Raw genomic sequence first — 14,562 nt, forward strand, 5'->3', positions numbered from 1 at the left:
TTAACAAATACGATTGGTCAATTCCAAAGGAATAATCAGCCAGTTACATCACGTAACATCACGGCCAACAATCGGTGAGTGGCGCGCAATGCTTTTTACTTGTTACATTTATTGCGTTAGTTTATTTTTTAATATGTATTCTTCTTTATAAAATATTTTTACGAAATTTTTATATAAGAATAACAATTTTTGTTTATTATATGATATCTAAAGTTTAATGAAACGTTAATCTTTGTTTCAGAATTCAGAATTAAAGTTACTTTTAAAAGTTTAAATAAATTTAAAAAAATGAATAAATTTAAAAACTTAAATTAATTTTACAGATGAAATTTATTAATATTAATTAATGTAAATTTAATATATATATTTTTGAAATATTTCTAGAAAAATAACTTTTATCAAATATTTAGATAATGTTTTACAATTTAAGACTAATTTTAGAAGCTAAATTAAACTTTAAAAAACTAAAATAAGAATTTAGAAACTTGTATATCTTACAATTAAAATTTTTAAGAAATGTTTGAAATAAATAATTTCTTTCAGATACAGTCAGCCGTACGATCTGGACATGGATGCCACGTCGAGATTACAGAACGGAGGCTTTGACGACGAGTACCAGGAGCCGCAGAGGAGAATCAACTATAACTATCACCCAATCATAGACTTTTTCAAGCCGGAGGCTTCCATGCTGCAGGCTTCCACGGAACCGCAACCAGCCACCCAGCCGGCACTGGTTCAGAGCGACAATAACGCGTGGAAACCGATGATATCTTAGACCGTAGTGTTCTTTCTTCGGAGTACCTGACATCCTACTTTAATGAAAATTCCAAATCACGTATTTCGCGAAATTCGCGTCTCTTACATTAATATCAACAATCGTGAGAAAAGTATTATTTCCTAGAGGAATAGAGCGGGGTGTTCCGTGCGGTAGCATGTTCATTGTTAGCCTGCTTTTAAGATCCTTTTCAATCTTTTCTCAAACAAAAGAGAAAAATAAGAATCCGTAATTTAATTAAAATTATAAGTAAAGATTAGCCTACAATTTAGTTTGATATCTAGACATTCTCCAAGACGCTTTGTATTGTCATAAAAATTTTACTAGATACTTTATTTGATTTGTTTCTCTTTATCGCTTAATCAGGTCACACGAGGGCAATAGTAGGTGACGATAAATTTTTATACAAATGTTACTTGAACAATTTTTTATACAGTAATAGCGAAAATATACATCGTTAAGTATTAGAGTATTACGGCCAAAATGGGCAGATGCAATGATCGTTTTGTTTTCTTTTTGGACTTTTAAATACGTTCGTCTTGATTTGATATTTATTAATCGTTACCTCTCTCTATAAATTATTTATAAATTATACCTAAGGAGTTTAAGATATATGTTTTGTATCACCAATAAAGTATTCTTAGATTGTTCTTTTTTAGTCTGAACCTATTTATGATTGTTTGATCTGAGGCTGACTCTATTGTAACGTGCACAGCAAGAGGCAAGAGAAAGTGTTCGAAATTTTATTCGTGATACAAGCAATGCCCAATCGCTATTAGCATGAAATGTACACGATCACAATTTACTTGCCGTAACTTTGATCAGTGATCTGCGAATCCAGTTTCACATTTCATATATTGTGGAAGTCCGAAACTTTTTCCTTTTTTCTTATACAGTACGCTATCGTGCTGAGGTGAATGAACATTTGATTTTTTACAGTAAATCGCGGATGCCGGGATTTTTATTTTATACAAAATCTGAAGGAAATTCTAATGTAATTTAACCGCATCTTCGTACAAATGGAGAAAGCTAAATTTCTCGCAGTGTGTTTTGCAAAGACTTCTCTACAAGGTGCGCATTAACAGAGAGTAAAAATAGGAAAGAATCAAGTCTGTTTTATTAATGTCGTGGTTTGATTTCTATTAGTCCATTCTAAAATTTGAAGAAACTTGTTTGTCTACGGTTATAAAAGTTTTTATTATATATGTAAATTTCCAATATCTTTCTTTATCTCGAACTGCATTTTTAGCATTTTAATTGTGATCGACAAAAAATAGTAAGTGAACAGACAAAAACGTTGTGATTTAATGAAGTTTTACGCTCTGAGGAATGAAAGATGATTATTTTTCTTTTTTTTTTAAATTTAAATTCTTGTTTGCTTGAATTTAAAATAGTGTATTTCGCGGAATTCTGCACTTTAGGAATAAAAATGAAAAACCACTTTCTATTTAAAAAGGAACGATATATGGCATATCGTAGAATATATATTATACCGTAAACGACGCGGGAAAGTATTTTAAGAGTACTAAAGTAGTCTTACTGAGATAGTTAAATGCGTACACACCTGTTACGTACGCCTTCCCCGTACAATATAATATAGCAACTCGCATAAAATCACATTCTCGTCTTCGTAAAAAGTATTATATTGCGCCATCGAGACTAAAGATTGATGATGAAATAGTATCGTTTACTACAGTCGTCACGGTTTGCGCGATAAAATCATTCAAACTGATGCTCGTAGTTATATAAATTTAACGGTTGGCTTTTAATCGAAACATTTAAATATACGACCATAAAAACTTCACCCGTTTAAACGTCGTAAATAACAATAGCAATAGCAATTGTATCTTAGTAATTGTTCTAATATAATTTTATTATGCATCAAAAAAAAATATTACTGAAGGAAACCTCCTTCTTTAAGTTGTATTCGAAATATGATATAATTACTAGATTAAATTAATTGCCGAAAGTTAAAAGTTCCATACCGTTAAATGTAGTTCCATCTGATAATTCGGTCCATCTTCACTAAAACGATCTTCATCAAAAGGCTCGCGGTGTTTCGTACGAAGATCGTTATCGGAATATTACAAATGCTACACGTAGGCAAAATCACTTATCCATCGAAGCGCGCTCGTAACTGCTCTGAAAATGGAAATTACATTCTATGGTAATCGTCCCGCGGAGCTCGTCGAAGCGAAGAAAGTCCCGTAGGCCCGAGCGACACGCTTCGCGGCCCAACGCGGAAAGACGCGGGAGACAATCGCCGTGCCGAGGCGAGCGGAGCGCAGCCGGCGAAACGAAGCCGTTCACAGACGACTGAACGAAGTAAATCGCGTTATGCTGTATGGTCATTTTGCAGAATATTCCCATGGTGTTCCATTCTCGGTGCTCTCGCGCGCCTCCTTGTCCTCCTGCGTTCCATCACTTTACGTTTACTAGCGACGGATTTTGCCCGATTGACGAGCGGCTCCCTCCTTTTACGAGACGCTCGTGATCGACGTCGTAAAATTAAGGGTACGAGTGCAACGTAATTAGGGTACCGCGGGAGTTAGCGGTGTACACGTCGGAGTTTCTAATACGCGAACCGGAGAAGAGAGGCGTCTGGGTGAAACGGTCTGGCGAACGAATCCAATCGAGAGTGACAGAATCGCTGAACGATTGGATCTGCACGCTTCGCGGAGCAGGGTATCTAGCCGCTCGGACGCTTTTTCATCCCGCCTCGTCTTTCAGAACGGCTGGAAAATATAAATTAGGCCACGCGGCCCGTACCGCCGGCCAGTTTGACGAAAGACCTCGATCGGAGATGATTAGAAATCACATCGGCGGCTTCTCGCGCGTATAAATCGCAATTTTCTCCCCTTCGCCGCGACGAACGCAAAGTGACAAGCGTCACCTGTTGCCCACAGTTCCTGGAATTCGCGTTCCCCGAGTAAGCCGAGTAACCAGTGTTTTCTTCCGCGCACCGTGGAGAGTCTGAACCGCGTGGTTCGTCGTCGCGTTCGAGAAGCGAATTCGATATTCAGCCGTTCTACTCGATTTTAAACTGATACAGTTTCGTGATTTACCTCCTCTTCTCAAAAGTGTTGGAATAAATTTGTAAAATATTTTTATTATTTGAACTTCGATATTAAGTGTTTCGATATTATATTGTTGATATTTCGCATAATAATTGTGTAATAATATGTGCGTACTGAAAAGTGTATTCTTACGCTTTAATAGCTACTGTTAGTCACATGTCGAACAATATTTTCTCATCTCGGTAATGGTATGAAAAGAAGAACAGTCCGGAGAAATGGAGCAACCACGACAGGTCTATAATCTGATTATTATTTTTATCCTAACGGTCGCGAGCATCCAAACCGCGTCGTCGTCGAATCAGAACCTCTTTGCTTTCACCACCACGATCGACTCTACAAACGGTGATGAAATTACAGTAGCCTGGCAGCCCTTAAGTACCACGACGTTGGTCTATCAGGATCCCACAACCAATTTGCCGACCTCGACGAGCGCACAAGCGGAAGAGACCCTCAATTCGTCGGATACGAATGTTCTGAATCGGTACGCGCGACCATACGAGCATAACGACGGCACCACGGAAGACGACGACCCGGACGAGCCGCCAGATCACGCGATACCACATTCGGAACACGAGGAGGCCAGAGACGTGCCGACTCAACCAAAATACGTGGCTCCTGGACTCTGGGCGAAGCCACCACCTGACCGAAACGTTCCTCTGGACTTCGTGCCGACGAAGCTGCATGCTCAGGTTCGAGGGAGACACACCGTGAAGAGATTGCCGCAACGGCAGGCGATCGAAAACGCGAAGACGGACGAGGAGAGACGTAACGCGCCCAGATTGAGGAAGGTTGTCACCAACTCGAAGGTTAACACGGTCTACACCGAGGAGGGATACGAGGACTCGGCGTACGATCACGCGGGACACATCAGGGATGCTGATTTTCACGAAGGATTCGCGCGCAAGCTTCACGATCAAAAGAAAAGCGGACAGGACTCAGGAGATAAGGAGAGAGAGAAGAAAAACGAGAACTTAGTGCCCGAAGAATTTAAAGAATATGAGGAAGACTATCAAGATCATTTTCACGAAAGCAGGAACTTCGACAAGACGGACGATGAAGATAATCTAATAAAATTCGGGAGAAGCAGTTGGGAAGAATCTGATGAGATAGATCCCAAACTCGTGGCTGAGAATAATATCCAAAGATTGGAGGAGGACATAGAGAAAGATGCCGAAGAGGCCGAGAGAAGTTCGAAGATACATCAAAATGCACAAGAATCGAAACTTCGCGATGATGTCAAGACTGATAGTTCGGAATTTGAGGCGTCTCGTGTTGAAGATAATTCAAAACACGAGAATAAGTCTATCAAGACGAAAAAGAAAAAGTCCAAACTGCGAAAGGGAAAGGACACCAAAGTAAATAACAAAAGTAATCTATCGGGCAAATTGAAACAAACGAAGAAGCTCCGTCCAGAGAATCACGGGACAACCGTACTTCCATTTGAAGAAGCAAGTTTGGCGGATGTTAAAACGCCGACAACTCCCCACGGTTTCGTAACAAGTTCTCCGAACCCGCAGATATATTCCATCGATCAGACGACATTACGCTACGTCGCTCCGATCGCAAGTGCATCGCTTCTACAAGTCGAGGATGAGCCGACGGTTGATTATAGCAAGCTTTTTTGGGATTATTTTAAGGTGAGGCAAGAACCATCGACCACTGAATCCACGCTCGCATCGAACTCGACGACCATGAATCCACAACGGGAAGCTCAAACGCCAATCGCGGTCGCGACCATTGACGGTCACGGTCCATACCTTTTAGTGACGAGGGAGGAAACCATGACGTTGCCCCCGACTTTCCTCGATCCGAGCAGCGTCGCTTTGGAATTCGGCTCGACTTCCCCTCAAACGCACAGTCGTCATCTGCTTGGACAAAACGACGACGTCGACTATGTCGACAACGTGATAACCACGTCTACAATTGCGACCTACACCAGCGTGCAACCCTTCCCGTCGTTAAGTCCTGGGGATACAGAATATTCATCATCGACCACTCTTGTCGATACTACGGTGTCCAGCACCGACAGCGGCGACAGCACCCCGACTGTAATGACACTTAATTTAACCCAGGAAGCTTACGCGAAGATGGCCGATTATCAAGAGAACCCTTTTCTCAGTCCTGTTCTCGACAACAGCAAAATCGTCGTTTCCAAAAATAAGCTCAAGTACAAGGTCCTGGCGAGAGCACCGTCACGCGAGAAGAAACCCGTTAAATCCATTACTCACCAGTCGCCCCGTCAACAGGTTCCATTCAAAGAAGAAAGCGAGTACAAGAAGATTCGTGACAGGCTGAACGCAAAGTACAACAAAATGCTGAGTTATATTAAGAACAAGCAAGAAATTAACTTTTTCCCGAAGAAGAAGAAGTTCGCTCCTCCAGAGGATTTCACCCCGAGGAGGCCGCCGGTTCAACAGGTCGCTTACTCGATCTTTCTGACGGATCATCCCTCGACGGTGAATCGTTCGAGTGCGCCCGCCGAAAGTGAATCGTCTCGGGAGACTAACTGGAGAAGCCCACTGCAAAATCAACAACATCGTCCTCAATCCGTTAAATTGCCGTTCCGTTTCGATCCCTTCGCTCACGTTCAGCGTCCGGTCTATCATAAAAATTCATTTCCTACTACGAAACTATCGCCACCGCTGCCGTTGGCGAGTACTTACGCGAATTACCGTAGCGGCAAGCCGAACGACGATCGTTCTCATCTCGGCGGCAAAACGCAGAAGCGGCGTGACAACGCGTTTAAACATTTGCCATTGAGTCCCGAGGCGAACTGGCGAACACGATCCCGGAGAAAAAGATCCGACGAAGGTGAATTTCGCGGTAGTAACGGTGCGGACGTCGATGTAAGAGCAGTGGCAAACAATGCTGTGACGAATGATGATAAATCGGAGCAACGAGATAAAAGTACGTTTGATAGGATAAGCGATAGATCGAATGGAAAGTCGAGTCGGGGAGTAATCGATGCGCCGATCGGTATTCCAAATACTATGAAATTAGCATTTCCCGCGAGATCGCGGGAAGCCGAGAGCGGAACATCCGGGAGCAAAAATAGCACTGTCAGTGAAAGGAAGAATATTAAAGACGTGAGAGAGACAATCGATATTCCAAAGGTAGTTAAGGGAGGACCAATATCGATTCGATCCGTGGAGCAAAATGAGCGAATAAATGATACGGACGTTGCAGAATTAACGAAGAAGAAAAGAAACAGCGAAAGTGAAATATATTCGACAAGAAACTCGAAGAACGAAAGAAATCACGTAGAGTTATTAAATGACTCTCCTAAGATCAGCGGTGATGTTATCGATAAAGAGATCGCTGTGCGTTTTAACGAGGGAAATAACGATACTTCGAAAAACACGAAAAGTGGAAAAATCGAAATTGAAGTCCCCAGCTTTGATCACGTTGACGAACTCGCGACGGATGATCTCGTAAGATTTTCCACGACGACGGAAGCCGCCGTAGATTTGAACAAGTATCCCTTTTACAACAACGACGACGTACCCAGCGCTTCCGCGTTGAAGTACATCGTCGATCCCAAAACGATACCGCGGAAGACCCCGAGTGGAATGGAGTTCTATAATTCTCGGAACGCTTACAAGCAGTGCGACGAGGTGGAGCCTCATCTGGACGCAGTGCTGCCCGAGAAAGAGGAGCCGGATCCCGAACGAGGCCCGCAGGAGGATCTACCGCGTCTTCGTGGCCTCGGAGAAAAACTGGATTGCTTCAAAGCCAAGTACTTCGACGACAATCCCCTCGATAATCCGTTGTTCGGCGAGAAACTGGTCGAGGAGCCGACTCCGCCAACGGAATTAAATCCTAAGAAGTTCGCCACGAAGATAATGGTACTTCCCGACGAGGACGACGACTACGTCGTGCCTCAAGTTTCAAAGAAGCCGGAGCGCAACAGTCGCCAGACGTGGCGCAACAGATTTCGTCCGTACGAGACCCTCGAGTCGATACGCGTCAACTACAAGCACGACCCGCAAACCGGAAGAGGAAGGAACGCGTATTTACACAGCATGCGCGGCACGAGGCTGACCAATATGATGCGCAGAGTGAAGAATCGAAAACCCTGGCCAAAACTCCCCACCACCACGTTATCGCCGAAGTATCAAACCTTGTCCTATCAGAATCTGGTGTACGAAGACGTGATGGGTAACATCAGGAACTTGAAGAACGCTTATCAGGTCTATGAGATGACGACCTTACCGCCGGCCCCGCAGATTCTGGTGACCGCGGGCAGCGAAAACGCGTTAAAAATTGTGGACCTCGAATCAAACTCTTCGAAGGAGAAAAGTACGTCGAAGCCGAACGTTACCGACGTTGCCGATGCCACTGTTGCGAATAACACGAAGTCATCGGAGATCAAAGGACTGGTACCCCCGCCGAAGTACTTAATTCAACGACAGAGCTACAGGAAGCATAGACCACCGGCTAAGAACAGAGTATCTTTGATAAGACCTTCGAACTTTCCTCGAATCATCGCCCATACTATCAAGATAGACAAGCGTAGTATAACGGACGATGACATGAAGGATTACTCTGAAAGTCTAATTAATAATAATAAAAAAGTTACAATTAATGGATCGGCGGAAGTCGATGCTAAAAACGATACACTTGCAGAATTAACAAAGAAAGCGACGGACAGAACAAACGCGACGACCGAACTGTTGGATTTGGAGATCGAAGAGAGTAGGCCAATTAGCACGCAGGATCGTAGCTTATCCGTGTCTTTGAAGATTGATGACAAGAAGAAACAGAGAAACTCCACGAGGAGCGATCTTAGAAGTGAACCTCAGAAAACTGTCTATACGATCAGAGATCGAATAAGATACTCGAAGCCGAAGTGGGACACGAGAGGATTCGGAAAGTTTACCGCGAACTCAACGATAGATGAAGATAGTAGGAGAAAGGAGCCCCGGTATAAGAGTCACAGATTCGAAAGAAAGAAGAAACTAGTCGATGATCGGCACAACAATTCTACGATAATGAATTTAACTGGGAACACTTCAGGAATTGAAAGTGCAATGTCATTAACAGACGGTAAAGATACTAGCACAACCGAGGTTTATCACGCGGAGGAATCCGCTGTGCAACAAATGGTCTATCACAAAAAGGACGATTATTCAGAACCAGAAAAGGCTGAAGACGTCGATGCGGAATCTGAAGAAGACTTCTTCAAGGAGGACGAGGGAGAAAGAACGACCAACACATATCAAGTACGCGAGAATATCAACGAGAACGTTTCCAAGGCTGCGAAAGCAGATCCTCCGCCCTCGAAGGAAGTCGTAGATTTACGAGAGTACTTGGCTTCTGATCCACCAGGATACGCGGAAGCATTTTCCGAGGAGGCAACAACGCCGTCGGGCAAGTATCGTGCAAACGTTAATCACGAATCTGATGGTAGTGAAGAGAAGCAGGAGGAAGAGACTGATGATCTCAGAAATGTGGCGAATCCATGGGATAATTATTCATCTGAGAAAATTGAAGGACAGGTTGAAACGCCGATGAAGACGAATTTGTTCTCACAAGACGACGATTCTGCGGAACATTTGTCAAAGGAAGAGGGAGATTCGAACAAGGACCAGACGTTCTTTACATATCCGAAACGGCCGTCATTGATTGAAGGTGACGAGGATGACGAAAAAGCGACGTTCTACAAACCTTTCCCATTTTCAAGGTACAAGTCGATGATTAAAAAAGAAAACGAGGAAAATGAAGAGAACAGCGAAGAGGAACAGAAGAAGAGCGAGGATTACGTATTTCCTTGGCACGCTGACAAAGAAAATCCAGACGACAAGCGCAGATGGTTGTACAAATTGAATAGATACGAATATCCTTGGGAAAGAAGAGACAGACTGGCGAGGGAACAAAAGCAATATAAAGTGGGGATTTTCGACGACGAGAATGAGGAAGAGTCCACGAGGTATGAAAGGCCCATTTATCCTTGGGAGAGATATAATGTCCCTTCCAAAAATTACAAGGTGAATACTAGACGCGATACTTCGCGCAGATATATCGATGATAGCGAAGAATCTAGCACCGAGCACGTGCCATCTACGAAGTTCAGCAGCAGATACAGTTCCAGCAGCATGAAGCCGTCACAGTTTTCTAACGCACGCGAAATTAGCAGATCTATTAAAAGATTTCTAGAGGAAGACGATGACTCCAAGGAAAAGACTTCGACGGAGAGCGAAAGTCGCTCCCCTTCCTTCGCGCGTAAATCATTACCTTCCTCAGACAAAGGAATCTCCAGAGGGACGCTCGTGCCCGAAGACGTCACGCAACCGCCAAGGAGAAAGAGTCCACGAAGAAGAATCCTTCCAGTTGACAAGAGCGTGTCGAAAAATTCGCGGTTTGATTCGAAGAAACTGAGGAGCGAGGACGTTGATGAAGAAAAGGAAGAAGAGCACACGGAATATTTAAACAAAAGTATTTTAAACGAACCGGCAGAAGTAACGAGCAGTCAGCCGAGTCAGTTATCTAATGGAACAGAGGGAGTTCCTTTTGCGACTGAACAACATAAGAAACGTCGCCGAAGGATATTGAAGACCAACTCTACGATTTCCCTCGATAATGCATCTGCCGAGTCAACTATTAAGCCCAAGAAAAAACGTAGGAAACTTGAAGCTTCGACAACGACGTCGACTACTCCTTCGACAAGCGTCGATTTTAGCCTGAAAGAGTCAATTTCTACACCCGTTCGAAAGAGATATCCGAAGAGAGACGAGAAGACAAATAGATCAAACCATTCTGGAAAAGCTGCAACAAATAAAATAATTGTTACGCCGGGAACAAGCAAAGCCGTCAATTTTCAAGAAACTTCAACTCCGAAGACACGAACGATCGAGCATCGATCGAGAGTCTCGAAGGAGAAGATCGTTACGAAGACCACTTATCCTGACAAAACAAAAAACTTCGATTCTATGAAAACGACTAATCTAACGTCTACTCAAACAGGCCCGGTGAAGTCGAGAATTAAATCGAGACGCAGAAATAATAATAATAGTACAATGAATAGTAACAATGAAGATTCAGGTAATAAAAAAGAATTAATTAAACAAGAGAGAAAAAATCATGAAGCTCAATTCGTTAATGAAGATGAGATTAAAAAGTCGGTGATATCAGATAAGCCTCAAGAAAGAAATAAAGATAGTGCTTCCGGAAGTTTTGAAATAAAAAAGGAAGAGGAAGCTAAGAAGATCAATAATTTTGACACTTATGACGGAAACGTTAACGATGAGAGTGACAATGGCAACGGTGGCTTTGGGATATCGTCAGAAGTAAGTTTGTCACCACACCAAAGGACAATTCAGCTAACCGAATACAGCTCAGGACATAAAATGTCCTCTATGTCTTGGATTTCAAAGAATTACGATTACTAAGGCATGAATTTTTTTTGTTTTCTTTTGGACATTAAGTATTTTTGTAAAAATAATATTAAAATCAAGAATGTGAACAAGAACCGCAAAAATAGCGTTACAATATAAAATATACGGGAAACTTAAATTTTAAATTAAAAACGTTAAATCACAAATTGTTTATCTATAATCTGTAAAAATGTAGAGTATAAAAAATGCATAATGTAAAAATATTATTTATCAAACATGTTTTATACACAAAACAATATTACAAATTATAATGTTTTCTCATAAATTAGGTATACAATGACTTATAAATTAAAACTGACTATATGAATACATGTTGATATAATTACGTCTAGTGTGATTTATTCATGGTTTATTCATGAAAGTTTGTTATTTCAGGTCTACGCGGTACGCAACTTAATGCAAAACATTCCACCAAATCGGAAAAGAAATCGAGTCAATGAAAGAACTGAGAGTGAATCGGACAGGATAATCGAGAGCTGGAAGGATCAGAATAATAACGAAGAGGCAAACAAAGAAGAAAAAGAAAGAGAAGAAGATGTGGAACAAAAGCAGAAACCGTTATTACAGGCCAAGTTCATAAAGGATCCAGAGCACAGGCTATATTATTACGTAGAGCGTAAATAATTAGAGCCTACGTAATTTTTATTTAGTTACAAGACATTTCTACCAAAACCGCAAATTTATATGCAAAGTTAATTTTAAAACTATTCTGAATAATTACAAAAAATGTTTCGGCTTTTATTTTATATTTCTTTTTGTCTCTATTTATCATGATAATAATATACAAGTAATGTCCGTTACGTTTATTAAAAAAAGTTTTTATTAGAATTTGAACATGTCACACAAAAAATTGTTTATGTAAATTGCTTATGTAAGAGAAGGCATTTATATAAATTTTGAAACAGTTACAAAAGCAGACGTGGCGCAAAGACTTGAAATACTTGCACTCGAGTTATTTCAATCAATCATACTTTTAATGTTTGCAGTAGTTGTCATAGTATATTTTAAAGTTAATTAAACTTTGTTCTAGAGAAAGCGCAATTTAGATGCGGATGATTAAGCTTGATCCAATCAAGGATGTTGTAATAGTTTCTTCCGACCTTTAATTACGAGTTGTTGTGTATATAGTCTAGAATACTTTTGTTAAATAAACGTTACAGAAGGATTGCATAATGGGTTACTCGAAACCGTCGCCGTTTTTTTTTTCGTCAGAGCAACTGTTGCACAGCCCACGCGCGCTTGAAGAAATCGTGCGAAACTCCAGAGAAATTATATCTCTTGTCACTTGGGACAACAAAAAGAAGCCTTGTTAAGAGTTGAAATTTTCTGCTTGCTCACGAATTCACAATACGCCGCGCCGACTATAATCGCTATCTTTTTTGACATAACCGGTAACACGGACTCATTCACTTTCGCGAACATGGCGTTAAAATCTTTCCCACGAAAAGTATATAATTAATTATACAATAATACAAATGTGAGTTTTATTTGTAATTAATTGTTTTTTTACATGTTAATCTATAATTTTTTATTTATATTTAAATATTTTTTATTTCACTTTATAACAAAATATTTAAAATTTTATTTAATTAAATTGTTTTCTCTCGTTAAAGACTCTTTTACTCAAAGCTTTTTATCAATTATCTCTGTACATAATTATAATTGTTGTTGGACGATTAAACGCGATTTTTATTAAATTACTATTTTTTGCTTTCTCCTCTGTAACTGTAATACTTTGTCGGTAATATTTATCATCATAACAATCGCCGTGATTCGTGAATGCTGGATTATTAACCTTGTTATGTAATCGCAAACCATCTTCGAAGAGTAGATACCCTTGATCTATTTTTCATCGCATGAGCGCGATATATTTTTCGTGCAGCGTAATAAGCGAAATATTAATAATTACGCCTTATCTGCCTACAGCGATCCGTTAATAAGGGAAACTCAGAACAATTATACGTAATGTAACGAAGTTATAATACGTTTGAGGAACCATGCGCTCTATAGTTTATCATTATGTTTTATTGCACAATCGTATACACATTACAGACGCATTAAATAATTTAAAGAGCGCATATTGTTTTCGATTATTACATTATCTTGTTTACGAAAAATCAAATGAGACAAAATTTTAATCTATTAAATGCCGTACACTTTTTCCACGAATAATGCAAATTTTTAACTTTCGATTAACATATAATAAAGATTAATAAATGCAAAATATTATTTTTGAAAATATACGATGACAAAAAGATAGCTCTAAAAGTATATAGTTTTATACACATTTTTATTATTTTTTTTACATGCAACGTTCTTAAAATATTTTACAATTTTCTTCCTGCAAGTACAAAAGCTATATAATGATCATAAAATTATTTCAGACGTGTAGTTAGTTCATTTTTACTTTGGTGACGTGTCACAGCGGTTAATATAACGGAGAGAAAGAGAACTTTGTCTCGTCTTACAATAATGGAGTTCTGTACCGGAAAGGAAAGGTACGCGTGGGTCTCACCGACAACTACACTACAAAAAAAGTATCAATCGTTCGAGCAGACGCGAATATATATATATACATATGTCGGTCATTGTCAGACAAATCACACAGACGTATAAAATGTAATTCTAGATTTCTAGTTCGAGCTTCTCCCACTCGCGATGCACGTCCAAGTTACAGAGACAACGACATCAATCTGATATCTAATGAATAAGAATCTCCTGTGGAGTCATTTGATTATTTCACTTTGAATCTAATGACAGTCCACAACAGCAAATTTACCTCGCGCTAAACGACGTATTCCTCGGCGTTTAAAATGACTGTCAATCTGCTTAGGAAATCGCGTTTAACGCTCCTCAATTATTTCATGTAAAGCACATTTTTCGAATCGTTCCTGCGCGATTATATAGACGATAATAAAAAAATATCAAATCGATTTAAATTACACTATCTGACGCGACGCGTTCTCTAACAAGATACTTTCCAGGCATTTTCTCTCGTTGAGTAGACGCCATTAATGTCCATTATAAAAGTGCATTACGCGACAATAATCGCATTATTGCATTGGACAATCGCGAGATGCTTTCTCGATGAGCATCTTCACATAAAAAAATTATAATCAATTAATGATGCGTACGTGACTAATTGGATATAGAAGGTTAACTTGATGTTGATTATTTAAATATACGATGTGAAATGCGGTATACATTTTTTTTTAATTTTATTAACGTTTGATCGTTTAAACATATATTAATTTAATTTTTAATTAGACAATTAAATTTTTTATTTGTTATTTAAATTTTATTTAATGTATGTATC

At 40.0% G+C, this 14,562-nt stretch overlaps 2 protein-coding genes across 2 annotated transcripts; both read left to right on the forward strand.

Moving 5' to 3' along the window:
* The first annotated feature begins 3,396 nt into the window (after window positions 1–3,396).
* Window positions 3,397–6,784, forward strand: LOC118646121. Its single transcript, XM_036288420.1, has 2 exons — window positions 3,397–6,698; window positions 6,773–6,784. Exons 1-2 carry the CDS (start codon window positions 4,068–4,070, stop codon window positions 6,782–6,784), a joined length of 2,643 nt encoding a protein of 880 aa, XP_036144313.1. The 5' UTR covers window positions 3,397–4,067.
* LOC105827833 (calponin homology domain-containing protein DDB_G0272472) lies at window positions 6,195–14,398 on the forward strand. Its single transcript, XM_012665996.3, has 2 exons — window positions 6,195–11,138; window positions 11,622–14,398. Exons 1-2 carry the CDS (start codon window positions 6,843–6,845, stop codon window positions 11,868–11,870), a joined length of 4,545 nt encoding a protein of 1,514 aa, XP_012521450.3. The 5' UTR covers window positions 6,195–6,842; the 3' UTR covers window positions 11,871–14,398.
* The last annotated feature ends 164 nt before the right edge of the window (window positions 14,399–14,562 follow it).

This window comes from Monomorium pharaonis, chromosome 6, assembly GCF_013373865.1.
Source record: "Monomorium pharaonis isolate MP-MQ-018 chromosome 6, ASM1337386v2, whole genome shotgun sequence".
Lineage (NCBI taxonomy): Eukaryota > Metazoa > Arthropoda > Insecta > Hymenoptera > Formicidae > Monomorium > Monomorium pharaonis.

Coding starts and splice junctions, on each gene's coding strand:
- LOC105827833 (XM_012665996.3), top strand. CDS start 6,843: ATGAAATTAGCATTTCCCGCGAGATCGCGGGAAGCCGAGAGCGGAACA. Junction 11,139..11,621: donor GCTTTGGGATATCGTCAGAA/GTAAGTTTGTCA, acceptor TTGTTATTTCAG/GTCTACGCGGTACGCAACTT.
- LOC118646121 (XM_036288420.1), top strand. CDS start 4,068: ATGGAGCAACCACGACAGGTCTATAATCTGATTATTATTTTTATCCTA.